The sequence below is a fragment of the Maniola jurtina genome, chromosome 13 (genome assembly GCF_905333055.1).
Source record: "Maniola jurtina chromosome 13, ilManJurt1.1, whole genome shotgun sequence".
NCBI classification, from domain to species: domain Eukaryota; kingdom Metazoa; phylum Arthropoda; class Insecta; order Lepidoptera; family Nymphalidae; genus Maniola; species Maniola jurtina.
In genome coordinates this window covers 5971097-5987176 of record NC_060041.1, presented here as the reverse complement: position 1 = coordinate 5987176, position 16080 = coordinate 5971097, and the positions used below count along the sequence as shown (strand labels likewise).

The 16080-nt window shown below is 35.7% G+C and overlaps 1 protein-coding gene and 2 long non-coding RNA genes across 3 annotated transcripts in view; 2 read left to right on the top strand and 1 right to left on the bottom strand.

Moving 5' to 3' along the window:
* Window positions 1-16080, top strand: part of LOC123871404 — a 383067-nt gene that overhangs the window by 251470 nt on the left and 115517 nt on the right. The gene's annotated exons all lie outside the window — the stretch shown is intronic.
* On the top strand, window positions 2614-3542 carry LOC123871397. Its single transcript, XR_006797260.1, has 2 exons — window positions 2614-3019; window positions 3060-3542. It is a non-coding gene; the product is annotated as an uncharacterized LOC123871397 (long non-coding RNA).
* Window positions 2867-15905, bottom strand: LOC123871381 (alpha-tocopherol transfer protein-like). Its single transcript, XM_045915166.1, has 5 exons — window positions 15331-15905; window positions 8751-8910; window positions 6564-6744; window positions 4656-4847; window positions 2867-3943 (listed from the first exon to the last, which is right to left on the bottom strand). The coding sequence occupies exons 1-5, from the start codon at window positions 15476-15478 to the stop codon at window positions 3701-3703; spliced, it is 924 nt and encodes a 307-aa protein (XP_045771122.1). The 5' UTR covers window positions 15479-15905; the 3' UTR covers window positions 2867-3700.

Genomic DNA, 16080 nt, shown 5'->3' with positions numbered 1-16080 from the left:
AGACGTCACTATTCGCTTTGCATTATTCTTTCATTTGGTTTGTCTCTGGCTTTGTGAAGTATTTTTGCGTTCATGAGATGATGATGGTGATGATCATCACCATTTTTAAGGTTTCGTAGTACGTCAAAAGAAAAAAAGAAACCTTTATAGGATCACTTCGTTGTCTGTCTGTCCGTCTGTCGTGTCTGTCAAGAAAACCTATAGGGTTGACCTAGAATCCTTTCCTACCTGCCTTTCATGATTACAGAACTTACACGGTACTTGTGAGTACAGAAATATAAAAAAACCGACTTCAATAACCACAATCACTAAAACGTAAAAAAATATTTACTACCGAAAATATCATGTACCTACGGTACCTACCTACGGTTCCTACAAGAGTTAATGTAGTTAGTTCTCTAGTAATATTTTTTGGAGCTGGTGTTAATTAGCCACACGAACCGTTTAGGTATCCATACTAATATTATAAATGCGAAAGTGTGTCTGTCTGTCTGTCCGTCTGTCTGTCTGCTACCTTTTCACGGCCCAACAGTTTAACCGATTCGGACGTTTGGTACAGGATCAGCTTATATCCCGGGGACGGACATAGGCTACTTTTTATCCCGGAGAATCAAAGCGTTCCCACGGGATTCCTAAAGATCCATCTGCTAAACCGATTTGTATGAAATTTGGTACTGAGGTAGCTTGCATCTCTGCAATTGACATTGGCAACTTTCTATCCCGGAAAATCACACAGTTCCCACGGGATCTTTAAAAGCCTAAATCCACGCGGACGAAGTCGCGGGCATCCTCTAGTTCTTCATATTTTGTTTGTGACTCCAAATTGACACCTCAGTGGCACCGACTTAGGACTTGGGATTCTTTTAAAACCGCCATTTCTTAATGCAATTAATTCTTGGTGACATGTTTATCTAGTGTATGCTTATTTATGTATAGTAGTTATAGTTATTAACTTTTGTCTAACTGATTGTTTACTCCACTCCTGGCCGTGCTCGGATCTCCGAACTTTGAGAAGTCGTTCAGTAATATTCCAAATAATAATTGTGGTAAATAAAAAATATGTAAGTTATAGAGGCCCCATTCAAAATTAAAGGCTAAAGTTATGAATACGATAGGATCCTTCCTTGAAATTTTTTCGCGCTCGCTTCGCTTGCAGTTAACTATATTCTATTACATGATATCATTACGTTTTATTATTAACTTATTACCATTAAGTGTACCTACAGTATAACCATCATGTCAACCGATTATAACAGAGAATGGGGCCCCCGTTTATTAATGCCGCCCTGGCCCTCCACCGAGCTGTATTAACATAATTTAATGGTAGATATATATACTCGTATTATGTTTACGTACGGAGACGTGCCGTAACAACCTACTCGGAATGATTCTTTTAGCTCCCTGTCAAATTACAAATCAGTGGAAATATACCCTAGTAGGTATGTTAAGCAGGTACTTACTTGTTTATCGTTTAAACATACTGTTGCCAATCAATAATAATAATTAATACATATACACTGTGAGTAATTTCTTATACCTAATGCCTGTTTTTGTTATTAAATTCCATCACATAATAATTAGGTCTCATTTACGTACTTTTACGGTTTTAAGAATTTCACCGTACGTACATAATAATATAATATGTATAATAATAAAAACCGGCCAAGTTCGAATTGGACTCGATCACGAAGGGTTCCGTTATCTGTACCATCGTACAAAAAATAAATACTTTTTAAGTTTTTTGTGAACACTCCACACTCACTTTACGTGTTGGGGTCTTGGGCTTACTCCAAAATCATTGTTTCAACATTTTACTGCATTGTCTTGTTGGTGTGATTATATGACACTTAAATGCCAAATTACAGCGTTCTAGCACTGACGATGACGGATTGACAGACCGACATGGCGAAACTAAGTAAAAGCGTTCCTTGTTGACTACGGAACCCTAAAAAGGACTTATAAGATGGGTATCCTGTTATAAATACTTATTTTATATTTTCTAACTGGCTTATGTAACTAGGTATATTATGTTAGGTATATAGTTAGGTATCTATTTAGTAAGAAAAGTCTTAAACTTTCATGATGTAGAGGATTACGTTATTTACATTCCACTTCCTTATATACGGATAATTATAACAGGTACCATATGATACGACAATTAAGTTACTTAACATACATATTATACAGTGCTTATGGACACTAGACACCTTATTGCCATAATTGACGCATTTTATTATCCTATATTACTAACTCTGTACGATATAAATACATATAAAATCCGAAAAGAAATATATAATACCCCACTTGGTATAGTTATCTTAGTTATATATATAGCTATACACTTTTTAATTATTTTTTTGTAATTTAACCACAAATTTGGATTTTTTCCTTTAATTGTGATGACATACCTACCTGGCAAACATGCCTCTAGGTCAACGAGAAGTACCCTCTAGGTTTTCTTGGCAGACACAACAGACGGACAGAAGGAGTGACAGACAGACAACAAAATAATCCTATAAGGGTTCCGTTTTTCCTTTTGAGGTAAGAAACCTAAAATATATAGCTATTTACATAGTGTGTCACATACCTACTTTGACACTCGCAATCCGCAACTAAATCAAAACAGGGTAAGTACATCCCGTTGACCTACAAAGCAAAAGAAGGTCTCACAAGTCACAGCATAATTACCTAATTACCTGCTTAAATAAGATCCTTCCTAGATTTGAATCCCTCGGTGCGTGAATCCGACTCGCACTGGCCGGGTTTTTTATATTTTCTTAGTTGATTTTCAGCAGCTTATTGCTAGTGGCAAAGGTATATTATAATATATAAGATATATATTAACTGATAAAAATAAAAGGAATCCTTATCTGGTCAAAATTTTAATAGCTGTAATTTTAATCAGCTCTACCTAGTTAGGTACTACAATTTCATAAAGCTTAACTAGAATGGTCCTTCCATAGAGAAATAAAAAACGTTAAAAAAATAGTATAAGTCTTGATAATAACAAAAGTCAAAGGTATAAGTGTTCATTTTACTACTAGAGAGGTAATACAAAGGTATAAGTGTTCATTTTAGTACTATGTTACAACTCGTTAAGCTAATGTGCTAGAGAGGTACAAATTCGACATTCGTGTAATCTTAGGATGGTAGGAAAAACAAAATGCGAGGGGCCCCCGGTGGAAGGGGGCACTGAGCTTTTATAGTATATTTTTAATGTTTAATTTTTTTGTCATAAATTAGCATATATTTAATTATTTCTAATTAGTTATTACCTATACTTAATAAATTAACTATTATTAGGTATATATACATCATACATTTAAACTAACTCTTTCTCAGGGCTAGGCCCGCGTGAATTTACGTTAGATGATATTCGCAAAACCCTTCCTTAGTGCTTAGGTGTAGGATACTCAAGGAATATATGTCCTCTTCAAGTCTCTAGGCCCACCGGCTGTCTGTCTGTCGATTATTATGTTAACGTTTTATATGTAGGCAGCTGGTAGGTATATGTAGGTTTTTTAATTAGGACAGGTAGTTTTTAAAAACAAACCCATAATTTAGATAAAAATCGTACTTAATCATAATAATTTATAGTTAACTACCTACCATATGAACTATCATTAATAATAATATGAGCTACCTATAGAGGCTCCAATGTAAAAATAATACCAAGGGTCAAATAGAACTACGCATAATACTAGTCGATTTGGAGTTGTCTAAAGGAACCGACTGCGCCATAGATATCGTCTTCGTAAACTTCATCGGGCGTGACGTCACACAGCTCGCTGAGGTGCCGGAGGTATTCTCGTAAATCATCAACACGACGGCGCCATTTCTTCGCGAGAATCTCTAGAGACTCCTCTTCACCGCCCCACTCCACTGGCAGCACTCTTGACGGGAAGTGATCGAATAACTCTTCCGTTTTCGAGTGCAAGTAATACTGGAATTTCAATGTAAGAACGTTTTAATTCTGATTCAGCAATGGTAATACATTTTAACAATAAATTCGAGAGTTACGAGGCCGTTTATTTTAATTTTGCATAACAGCAGCGAACATTAATTTAAATCTGAATTGCTAATTTCTGGGTCAATGTTTACTGGGTTCATTATCAAGGCAGACGCCCTTTAAAAGCATTATTGCTTAATAATACGTGTAATGTGCATAGTCGTATATGATTTCATATTATGTAATTTACACATTCCAAAACCAGGAGTAATAAGAATTTGACCTCCATATATTGATCGAGAAGGTAGCAAGTAGCATTCATATAGGAAGTAGCATATTTTAAAAGTATTTCATAATAACTATTAAGTATTAATAAAAATCTTTATTTGTTCCAAAAGAAAAAGAAACTGTCATAACCGTAACAGATATTAAAATAATATGAAAATGATGTAAGGAACTACCTAAGTATTGTGGAAGTTAGTATATAAAAAAAAAAAATCATAACCACTATAATATACTCGTATATCTAGACTCTAGGTAGAAAAACAACGTCGACGATATTGTGCATTTCAGGAAGGAAAATTCTGACAGTCTGCGGGGACTAACTTACAAAATGTGTGAGCAGAGCTCCTTCTGGTGGTTGTCATCTTTTTCTGACAATTTTTAAATAGGTAGGTACTTATGCGGCCGTGCTTGTGGCACTCACCCGTTTCCTGACTTTCTCGTTGACGCAGGATCGCATGAGGTTGATGGAGGAAGCGATGAGGGAGGGCGCGCCCACCACGTGTATGCGGCGCATGCGCTGCGGGTACGCGGCCTGCGCGAGGTGGATGCTGCGCCGCACCGCGCCCGCCGCCATGGCCACGCGGGTCGCCAGCGACGCGCGCATGTGGGAACACTTGTCGACCAAACAATGCAGCTTTATATTACGAGCCTTCAAATGCAACAGACACCTTTCGCTCACTTCACTACTCTATACATATTATGTGGCAAAAGACTCAGACCGACTCACTATTTACTTATTAGCTGATGCCCGCGACTTCGTTCGCGTGGATGTAGATTTTTAAAAACCCCGTGGGAACTCTTCCGAGAGTAAAAGTAGCCTACGTGCTAATCCATGGTGTAATCTATCTCCAATCCCAGCCAAATCCGTCCAGTAGTTTTTGCATGAAGGAGTAACAAACATACGCAACATATATATAGGTACACACAAACTTTCGCCTTTAGAATATTAGTGTGATTTACCATCGACACACAATCAATCCTGCTGCCGCGGGCAGCAGCACTCTATAAGGATTCATAGTAAAATAATATTGAAAATAACAAGCATAGACTTCATTATATCGAAGTTCAAGTCCCAACCCCGCAATCCTGATGCTGTAGGGTACCTACTTGCCCGCCTAAGTTATGATATTCAGAACTGTTGAAGCCTTCTCCACGCCTAGTCTCATACCTGTCCATCGAGTGTCGAGTTGTATTGTAATTAGATTACCAAGCACCGACATCGTGACTTTCTCCAAATTCCAATTCCTCAACCCCGATGTTGAAAGGTGCAGCATTCCTAAACCGTAGGGGGTTCAGGTGTAGATAGTAAAATAGAGTTGAAAATGTCAAGCATAGACTGCTTTATGGAACTCAAAGTCCCAACTCTCTCAATTCTGATGCTGCAGGGTGCCACCCCTAAGATGAGGAGATTTCGGAACTGTTGATGGTAAATTGCCACTGTAGGTACCAAGAATTATATTTATTCATAATATATGTAACTATGTTTTTTTCCAATAGTTTTTAAACGTGTTGATAAGTTGCATCTTAGATTTATCATTGAGATATTATGCAGGTACCTACCATAGAATTATTATTAGACACTAGAGTAGGTACCATAACAACATAGAATAGAAATAACTAAGGATAATTAAATTCACGCACAATGCACATCCGGTCAATCTCCTACAGCCACAATACTTAACTAGCGAGTGCTAGGTATTTCCAATTTATTAGGTAAGTACCTATAACTAACCTACCTACTTAGTTATTTTATTAACGAACTGCATATTACTGCAGTGGATGTTAGTGAGTCAAATGAGCATTGTCAGTTGACTCTCCTCTGTGTTTGAATTTTCATCCGCCCCGTAGATGAGCCACACCTGATTTTTGAAGAGATTTTGGTCACATAAGATCTTGTAAAGTAAAAGTAAAAGTAAAAAAGCCTTTATTATCTAATACGTTTCCTAATACATTTATAGCTATCTTGTGTTACAATAATTTATTTATTCGTTTTTGTTCATAAATTCATCATTGTCAAAATCAAGTAAGATCTTGTACCTCCCATTTAAAAGCCGGATAGTTCAGCCCATTCATCGCTGCAGATTGTGACGCGAAGACCGTCGTGTGTTATCACTAAATCACTATGATATCAACACTCGCTAAGAATAGAATATAATAGATTTTTATTCAAATAAACTTTTAGAAGTGCTTAATTGAATAGTCAAAATAATTTACCACTGTTCTTTCGTTCTTACCGAGAAGAACCAACAACAAACACGGCGGTTGCTCTTTTCAACTGTTCAATTTACATTAATATGCCATACTATACAAGCAATTGCACCTAGCTTACCTCCCATATAAAGGCATCTCCAGCGATCAGAGTCTCGTCGTGCATCCTAGCGTCGCTGATGAGCAGCACCGCGCGCACGGTCGCCGCTATGTCGGCTGAACTCTCCGGATAGTTCGGCCGCATTCTGAAGATTGTGACGCGAAGACCCTCGTCTGTTAACTTCGGGAGGGGTACTATATCTCTGTTCCAAAGAAAAAGAATATGAGGCTTTCTTCTTGTCTTAAGATTGTTTTCTTCTTTTTAATTTCAAGCTAAAAAAGGACTATTAAATATGTAGGTACTACTAGGACGTGCAATTGGTCTATACCTACTTATTATGACCTAATCAACCGGCGACCTCGCGCCGAAAAGCACAGCGCTAGCAGACCCCTTACTAGGTCGAGAGATGACATCAAAGCCGCAAGGAGCCGCTGGATTTAGGTGGCGCAAGACCGTGGCGTGTGGACGTCCCTACAAGATGCCCAGCAGGGGACGTCCGCCGGCAGATGACGACGAAAAAATGGCTAGTCCGGTCGAGGAATTCGGTCAGAAGGACCAAGTATTACCTAACCACATGATGTTTAAGCGGACGTGATTAAAATAGATCATAGACCAAATAAAATCAAATACCGAAGTACTTAAGTGAAATAATGCCAAGAAAGTAAATAAATTCCTTGACCTGCATCTTGAGGAAAATGTAATTAGTTTAGTCAGCTAAGTGCGGAGTAATGCGAAAATTATTTCTGAAGAGTCGCTTCTTTACAATACACCATTTGAACTTCAACTCTCTTACCTACTAAAGTTATAAGATAACATTTTCAATAATAAAATAAAGTTACATTGTGATAATATATTCGCATCCTAAATTGTTGAAATAGGAAACAATTATTTTAAATATTATTTTTTGGCCATGGGTGTTTAATTTAAAGGCGAATTCGTGACGGCAAAAAATTGCATAGGTAGGTATATTATGTCCATAAGAAGGTACATAGAAAAAACCGCCCAAGTGCGAGTCAAACTCGCGCACTGAGGGTTCCGTACTCCGGTATTTTTCCCAACATTTTGCACGATAAATCAAAAACTATTATACATAAAAATAAATAAAAATCTGTTTTAGAATGTACAGGTAAAGCCCTTTCATATGATACCCCACTTGGTATAGTTATTTTACTTTGAAAATTAAAACTCATTTTTTTAAAATGATGTAACTACAAATTCAGGGTTTTCAGATTTATTCCTGTACTTGTACTATAAGATCTATACCTACCTGTCTTTCCTAAAAAAGGAACCCTAAAATTAAAGAAATTATAAATAACTTAAGTACCTGTGCTTCCTGTGTTATTTAAATTTTTTAATGTAAAAATTATTTCAATACAATTGAGTCAATGAATAATGCATCTCATCATCACCTACCTAGTATTTTTTCTGCACATTAGGTAGGTACCTAAGTAATGTTGCTGCCATTGTACGCGAAATTCTCATAGTTAGTAGATTTGTTTAAATACAGATAATAAACACATTAATATTATTTTTAAACATACTTTGTACATGCCTCAAAAAGAAAAAGGAACCCTTATAGGATCACTTCGTTGTCTGTCTGTCTGTCTGTCCATCTGTCGTGTCTGTCAAGAAAACCGATAGGGTACTTCTCGTTGACCTAGAATCATAAAAGGCAGGTAGGTAGGTCTTATATATATTATCGGATTTTTTTAACGGGTTAGCAAACGAACATATAACTATACATATAATAAAATTTTAGAAAAGTGGTGTCTGTACAATGGAAATATGTATATAAAAAAAAAAGTAGCAGGGGTTGTTATTATATCGATGCCGAACCCGAAATTGTAATTAATTTTTTTTTGTCTGTTTGTCTGTTTGTCTGTGTGTTTGTGCACGCTAATACCAGAAACGGCTTATTCGATTTAGATACGGTTTTCACTAATATATTGTATCACTTAACATTTATTGTTTATTTCATGTCAATCGGTTCATAAATAAAAAAGTTATGTCAATTTAAAGAATCACGGCGAACATTTTTAACGTACAGAGTACGTACTACACGCCCGCCTCGCGCCTGAGCGTCCGTGGCTATATAAAGCGCACTGATTCCACGCGAACGAAGTCGCGGGCACAGCTAGTTTTTATAATATATAATTAATTATGAATGATTAAGAAATACAGATGAGGTATAAATTATAAAGTGCTTACATAAACTTGCACACGTCATTTAGAGGTGGTTCGTTCAGCGAGCGATGTTCAAAGAGGTCTCTGTACCGCGAGCGAGAGTAGCAAAATGTTTCCAATTTTTTTCTAGCTCTTTCGAAGTCCATACGGCACCCTCGCAAAAAATTCAATAGAAAATGTGTTTCTGTGAACAAAAAAAATTCAATATCAAAACCAGAACTTTCCCCTGATACCTACGTCATGATAAAAATTGAAATGAAATAAAACTAAAAGGTAGCCTAATTTACGTTATCTAAGTGTACAAATTGTGCCCACGTTGGATCGTGCCAAGAATACCTACTGGCCGTATTTCTGCGCTAGACAGCCAGGCTAATCCTTTGCGCAAAAAATGACACCAGATGTGGCTGTATTTATTTATTAATATAAATTTATAGTTAATTTAAGTACTTACATAAATAGTTTTGTTAGTATATATTTATATTTTATTTAGTATTCCACTGCTGGGCAAAGGCTTTCCCCTTTTTAAGCCATACCGTGAAATGCCCCGTAATTTTTTTCAGCATTTAAAGGAAAATTCCGATAACCGTGAATACATAGCAAAAAAAAAAATTAAAATATTTTCACGAATAAATTAATTTACTAAATAATTTTAAAACATTTGCAGTGTTCAAACTTCAACATAAAAGTGTTAGGTATATTTTGTACGATGATAGGGACTACGGAGCCCTCCGTGTGTGAGTCCGACTCGCACTTGACCGTTTTTTTTAAAGTTTTATTGTCTGTTTTGCATCATTTTGTTCCTACCACAGGTTCCTACCTACAAAATCTATCATTAAATATGATAATTTTTTAATTAAAGGATTTATAGGTAGGAACATTTTCATAAAAAAAAATATTTTATATTATAAAATAGAAGGTTAAAACTAAATTAATACAAAACTATTATGATATGGCTATCGACTATCGAGGGTCAATAAAACTGACTCAGGAATAAAAATCTTTGTAGGAATTAACTTTATTCATGACCTGACACGTAAATGTCTGGTTATTTAATATCCTACTTAACAATATAGTGGTCTGTGACTGTGTGGTTAACAATAGAAATGCTAATATTAATATTAAGATTTATACTTAGTCTGAACTAGGAACTACCGGGCTTATAAAAATTCATTAAATATCTTAATTCGATACGAATTAGAATCTATTTTTAATTAGGATTCCGTGCTCTAAAGGCTGATTGCGAATTTTTGTGTTATTTGTCCATCTATCTGTGTGGCCCATTCCTCGAAAACGTCTTGAGGCCACGAGCTGTTATTAGTATCTAATTATTTCAATTACTGCCTTATATTAGCATCTTCTTGTAGTGCCGTCTCTTATCGGAGGTTGGCAACCACTAGAGAAATCTGCACCTTGGAAGCTGCTGCGGCAGAATAAAGATTGAGTCATAGATTGAGTAAGTATAATCGGAATACCTAAGTATCTATCCAATTGGTGTAAATTCTTGAGCCACGATGTTCTTCTTCAGTCAAGTGATTTTTACCGGCTATTTTTCACTGAATTATTACAAACTGAATGAGGTCGTATTTTGCTTCCCCTATTCTTATCATACTGTTGTAAAAATCTGGTGTATGCGATGTACCTACCTAGACTACCTATTTTTAGATAGGTATAGTTAGTATTTAGATACGAGTATTTAATTATATGCAAAGAAAATAATCACTACGTAGTAGGTTAAATACAGGTATGGATAAGTAGGTATGCAACTTTATAAACAGTGTCTAGAATCAGAGATGCCTAGTTACATTCTAGGTCCAATATTAGCATTCAAGAGCAAAGGTTGTGTAAATATTTCCATACCAAGTACGCAATTTCTTTGTCGCTTACACAGTAAAAAATCTAAAACATAAGGTAAAATAAATATGTTTTAAGACTTTTAAGTGTTCAAACAGCATTATAATGTGTCCTCGTACAATGTAAATATGCCTTTGATATTATGATTTTAAAAAACTGGCCGAGTTCGAGTTAGACTCGCGCACCGAGGGTTCCGTACTCAGGTATACTCCGTCATTTTGAACGATAAATCAAAAACTATTATGCGTAAAAATAAATAAAAATCTGTTTTAGAATGTACAGGTAAACCCCTTTCATATGATACCCCTACACTTGATACCTACTTTGTGGGCGCTTAGTTTGAAAATTGAAACACATTTTGATAATTTTTTTGTGACGTAACCACAAATTCACGGTTTTCGGATTTTTTCCTTTACTTGTGCTACAAGACCTTCCCCCCTGACAAATTTCATGAATCTAGGTCAATGGGAAGTATCCTATAGGTTTTCTTGAGAGACACGACAGACGAACAGACGGGCAGATGGACAGACGGGCTGATAGACGGGCAGACGAACAGACAGACAGACAGACAACAAAGTGATCCTATAAGGGTTGCGTTTTTCCTTTAGAGGTACGGAACCCTAATAAGGAGTCTAGGCAGTCGAGAGCTTGTTGCAATTTGCAAAGTATTAAGTATAGCCCACCTTTGAACCCAATTTGAAGCACTTGTCATGTGTGATGTGGGCTGTGGCTTACAAATTAAATTATGGAAATTCACTTGGACATAGATAGCCTAAAGAGATTTAGGTAACTATTTAGGTAATCGTTTACTGTTTTACATCTTTGAAATAATCCCGGGCTATCCATAGGTATATACAACGTAGGCTTAGATAAAATTAATACGCCCTACCATTTCTCCGCAGCACAAATTTCAAATTTTACTATGAAACTGACCACAATGAAAAGTAAAATGAAACAAAACGGTTGTTTTGAAGTTCGAACGACAGTTTGAGATGGCAATCGGGGTATGAGGCGGCGGGGCGCCCCGCACACCCGCACGTCACCCGCAGCAGGTCAGCGCGGGGGCTGAGCGGATGTGCGGAGCGTCCCCGCTCCGGTTGCCATCTCAACCTGACGCGCACTATAGGTAGGTAAGAAGTACTTAGACGACAAAGAATGATTATGCTATTTTCGTAATAAGCAGTTAAATACAGTTTACACAATGTACTTATTTAGGTCTTGTCTTGCCTATTTTTAAATGCCTTACTTGTAGTGAATTCTCGTGATTTATTGAAATTAACATAGTTAGACTAACTATAAACTCAAGGGCCTCAAATTAAAATGTCCTGACCCGACGCATGCGACATGCGATACAAATTGCAAAATATTTAAACTAGACCGTGACTAGAAATAGTGTCTGTGAAGGTATCCGTAGATATCTACACCACCTTTATAGGTAATCTATATATGTATGTTAATATTATAAATGCGAAATGATTCTGTCCGTCTGGTAATCTCTTCAATCGCTGAGCTAGACGTTTGGCTCAGCAGAATATTACATAATAGACGTTGGGTAGGTGATAGACAGAGATATACAGAAATAGCTTAGATCGAAACGGACGTAGGAGAGGTACTTTTTATTTCTCAAAATTAAAGACAACCCACCGAAGCCAGCAAGAAACTCAGTTGTTACCCCCCGTCCACACACTGCTCTATACTCGCGCAATTAATCGCTACGCCACCGCACTGCCTGATACCTCTGCAACGCGATGGACCTCGAAACTTTAGTGTATTATCTATGGTTGAAACTGTGGCAGCGTGCGCGCTATTGCATACTTACCGACAAAATAGGGAGCGATGGGCATGAACGAGGAACATGCGAGTAACGCGGCCACACTACGTCTCTGACTCCGTTCCTCGCTCCTTCCTATGCCACACGGGCAGTGTGTGGACGGGGGGTTACTTAAAACGAACTTTTGTCCTAAATAATTATTTAAGTAGGTGTACCTACCCAACGACAAGTAAGTAGTTAGGTAGTACATGCCTACTTATATCATATAATATATACTATACATACCTACATATATACCTATATATAGTACTAAACTTAAAAATTAAAATAAATTAATAAGGTCTCTCATCTATTTATTTTTCTCATTGTACCCTATTTTTAAAAAAATGTTCACAAAACTAAAATAACAGAAATAACAAAAAAATAAAATTAAAATAACATAAGTATTGTTATTTACATCTAAATAATTGTTGACTTGTCCTTCATTTTAGCCAAATGGCCAAAGTCAATTTCTGATCATTAACTTTGGGTTATTAGTATCAATAAAATTTTATATCATTCGATTATTTATTAAATGTTCGTTCGTATGAATATTTAGATACCTACCTATACATAATACTTAATCCGTTTTTGTTTGTATCACAATATCAGATTTATTGGTGATGAATAAATTTAGTAAATATTTAAGGAAAAATAGGTGGGATTTTTTTACCGCTTGAATAGTTTGCGAGGATAATGAGTTTCAAACCATTTTCAAACACATAGATACCGTCTTATAAATGCAATGTTATAATTATTTCGCGAAGCTTTGGCTGTGCCTAGATACCACCCTATCGGCATTGCCGTGCCGCCAAGCGATTTAGCGTTCCGGCACGATACCGTGTAGAAATCGAAACTTGGTGTGGCTTTAATAAAAACTGCCATACTCCTTCCAAGTTGACTGCATCGTCACTTACCACCAGGTGAGATCGCGGTCAAACACTTTCTAAGAGCAAATAAGGAAAATTAATTCAAATTTTTTATCCCTACGTTTATCAGCTTAGAAGAATAAGTATAATATATCTATGCTAAGAGTGACACATTATTAGTGAGTACATTTTGCCCAGGAAACAAAGGGTTTTCTAGAGTTAAAAAAAACCTCAAGGAAGTAAACGGTGACGAAGTCGCATTCGAAAGTTAGATTTTTGTCAACGACTGAAATATTTTTTTATTTGGCATATTTTATCTTCTCGTACCTACCTATATCCCATTAGGCTTTATTTGTCCATTCAATCGCGTTCAAATATTTACGTTTGTTAATTTTAAATACGAAGGATAATGTAAGGATCGGTAAATCATTTATATTATGCTTACTTAAACAAAATAGGTAGGTAGTTCGGCATTAAACGAAATAAAAGTTGAAGGTAACAGGGGATCGTAATTCATAATATTATAAAGGCCATGATATTAATTTAGATAAGATTTGAATTTTAATAGCTACTCGTATCACCCCGTTCAATACTAGGTAGGTAGGTACTATACTCCGTTAAATTATTGCAATTTAAAAGAAAACCCAGTCAAGTGCGAGTCGGGCCTTTTAGGGTTCTGTACCTACATATTTTGGGAGTATGAAATATTTATTTTCCGAGATAGAACATCGCAGTAAACCGCGAAAGAAAAATCCAAGAAATGTTCGTTTGTTTTGGTCACAGCTTACAAACTATGTATTTTGTAAATCGTTGTTTTCAGTATTTGTTAAGTATTTAATTTAGTGGTATATAATACACCGAAATTTCATATTCCTAACTAGTTTAATTTTTGAGATAGCCCCCGTCGCAAAAGTGGTCTACAACTGACAAACAAAAAAATAAAAATTCATTCCATATAAAATTCCTAGAAAAATTGCAACGCTACCTCCCGACTATTACTGGTTCGTCGGTAGTTGTTTTTTTGGTTGGTTTAGTTGTTTTATGGTTTCTCTTGGAGGTTGACAAGATGAATAGCTGCTCTACGAGTTCCTTTTTCGAATACAAATCGAAATGTAGATAACTATGCATTAAAATCGTAAACTCGTTGCGAAATTTTTAAACATGATCAGAATGAAGACGTGAGTTATATTGTAAACAACTAAAGAACTAAGAAAGAACATCCACGACTGTCTTAATTTACTAAAATACCTACCTAATATTAGAACAAAAAAAGTTTGATTTTCTTTGATTTATATTGGATATTTTGTTATAGTTTATTTCTTTTTAGAAGTTTCTAGAATCGATTTTATTAATACACTTACATAAGATGTGTACCTATATTTTTGTTGGACTGTTAATTAAAATTATTAATACCTAACTATGATAAGACGTATAATATAGGTTTTAGAAGTCGCACCTTTAGAATTATACATAAGTACCTAATTCAAAAAAATTCCAAATTCGAATTTGAGTGATAAAATAAGTTTGGAACTTATGACATAGCTTTGGAAGACCATTTCCATCGACTCATCCATACTAATATTATAAATGCATAAGTGTCTGTCTGTCTGTCTGTCTGCTACGTTTTCACGGCCCAACCGCTGAACCGATTTTAATGAAATTTGGTACAGACTTGAGGTATATCCCGGGGAAGGACATAGGCTACTTTTTATCCCGGAAAATCAAAGAGTTCCTACAGGATTTCAAAAAAACCGAAATCAACGCGAGCGAAGCTGCGGGCATTCTCTAGTAATAAAATAAAGAGACATATTATTATGTCTCTTTAACTACGCTTTATTGGGTATATATAGGTACCTACACAATATTATTATGAGTCGATGGAAATAGTTATCCAAAGTCATTTTCATCACTCAAACTCGAAATCCTTAAATTTTGAATAAGGTCTCTTTAATTCTAAAGGTGGGAAGTATTTATATCATTAAAATATCTTCAATATCTTAAACCACTGAAAGATATAGACCATTCATTTTAGTACTAGTGTAATATTTTTAATATTAGGTACCTAGGTACTTACCTAAAGATTCTGGATTTGGCAGGTAAGGGTTCGCCGCACACATGCTACGAAGGTCCCGGATCCCTCTCTCCAGGTCTCCGGGCATTTCATTCAATTCTTGTTTAATCATCTCTTCTTGCTTTGGCGATGGTCCTTGAAGGAAGGCCATAGCTTTAAAATTTCACAGTAATAAAAAAATTAAAACTTTACGATTCGATTCAAGTTAATTAAACTACTTATGTAATTTAATTTTTTATAAATTAGAAAAATTTAACGCTGCGAACTCTAGCTGAGTAAGGATAAAACTGCTAACGAGTCATTTTCAACGCTCATTTATAAACTAACTGGCTTGCACTATCCGCAAACACGACACCGAACTGAACACGTTCTTTGTTTCAAGTTACTTACTTATTATTTAGGTATTTTTGTTTATTAGTAATGGTTCATTTAAGAATAATTATCAAGTTCAATCTTTTTTTAGGATACTATGACATGACATAGGTCTTCTAAATAAGTAGGTAATTAGTATAACCTTGAAGTGTTGGCTTGAAATTGGTTTGAACATGTTAATTAGGCTCTATAATAGATAGGAACACAATATATTTTTTAAAAGATCTTGAAATTTAGTGTGAATGAGACCTAAGATAAGATCGGTAGGTACCTACTTACTACAGATTTTATGCTTTGAGAATGCAACCACTAAATGACCCAAGAAAGGGATGTGCTTTAAAGAAAAAACATTTATTTCGGATGATTGGACATATTCTTACT

Excerpts from the sequence above, each read along its gene's own strand:
- LOC123871381 (XM_045915166.1), bottom strand. The coding sequence starts at position 15,478 with ATGGCCTTCCTTCAAGGACCATCGCCAAAGCAAGAAGAGATGATTAAA. Across the intron at positions 4,848-6,563 it reads GAGATGCCTTTATATGGGAG|TGTTCCCACATGCGCGCGTC; the intron begins GTAAGCTAGGTG and ends TTGGTCGACAAG. Across the intron at positions 3,944-4,655 it reads ACGAGAAAGTCAGGAAACGG|TATTACTTGCACTCGAAAAC; the intron begins GTGAGTGCCACA and ends TTGAAATTCCAG.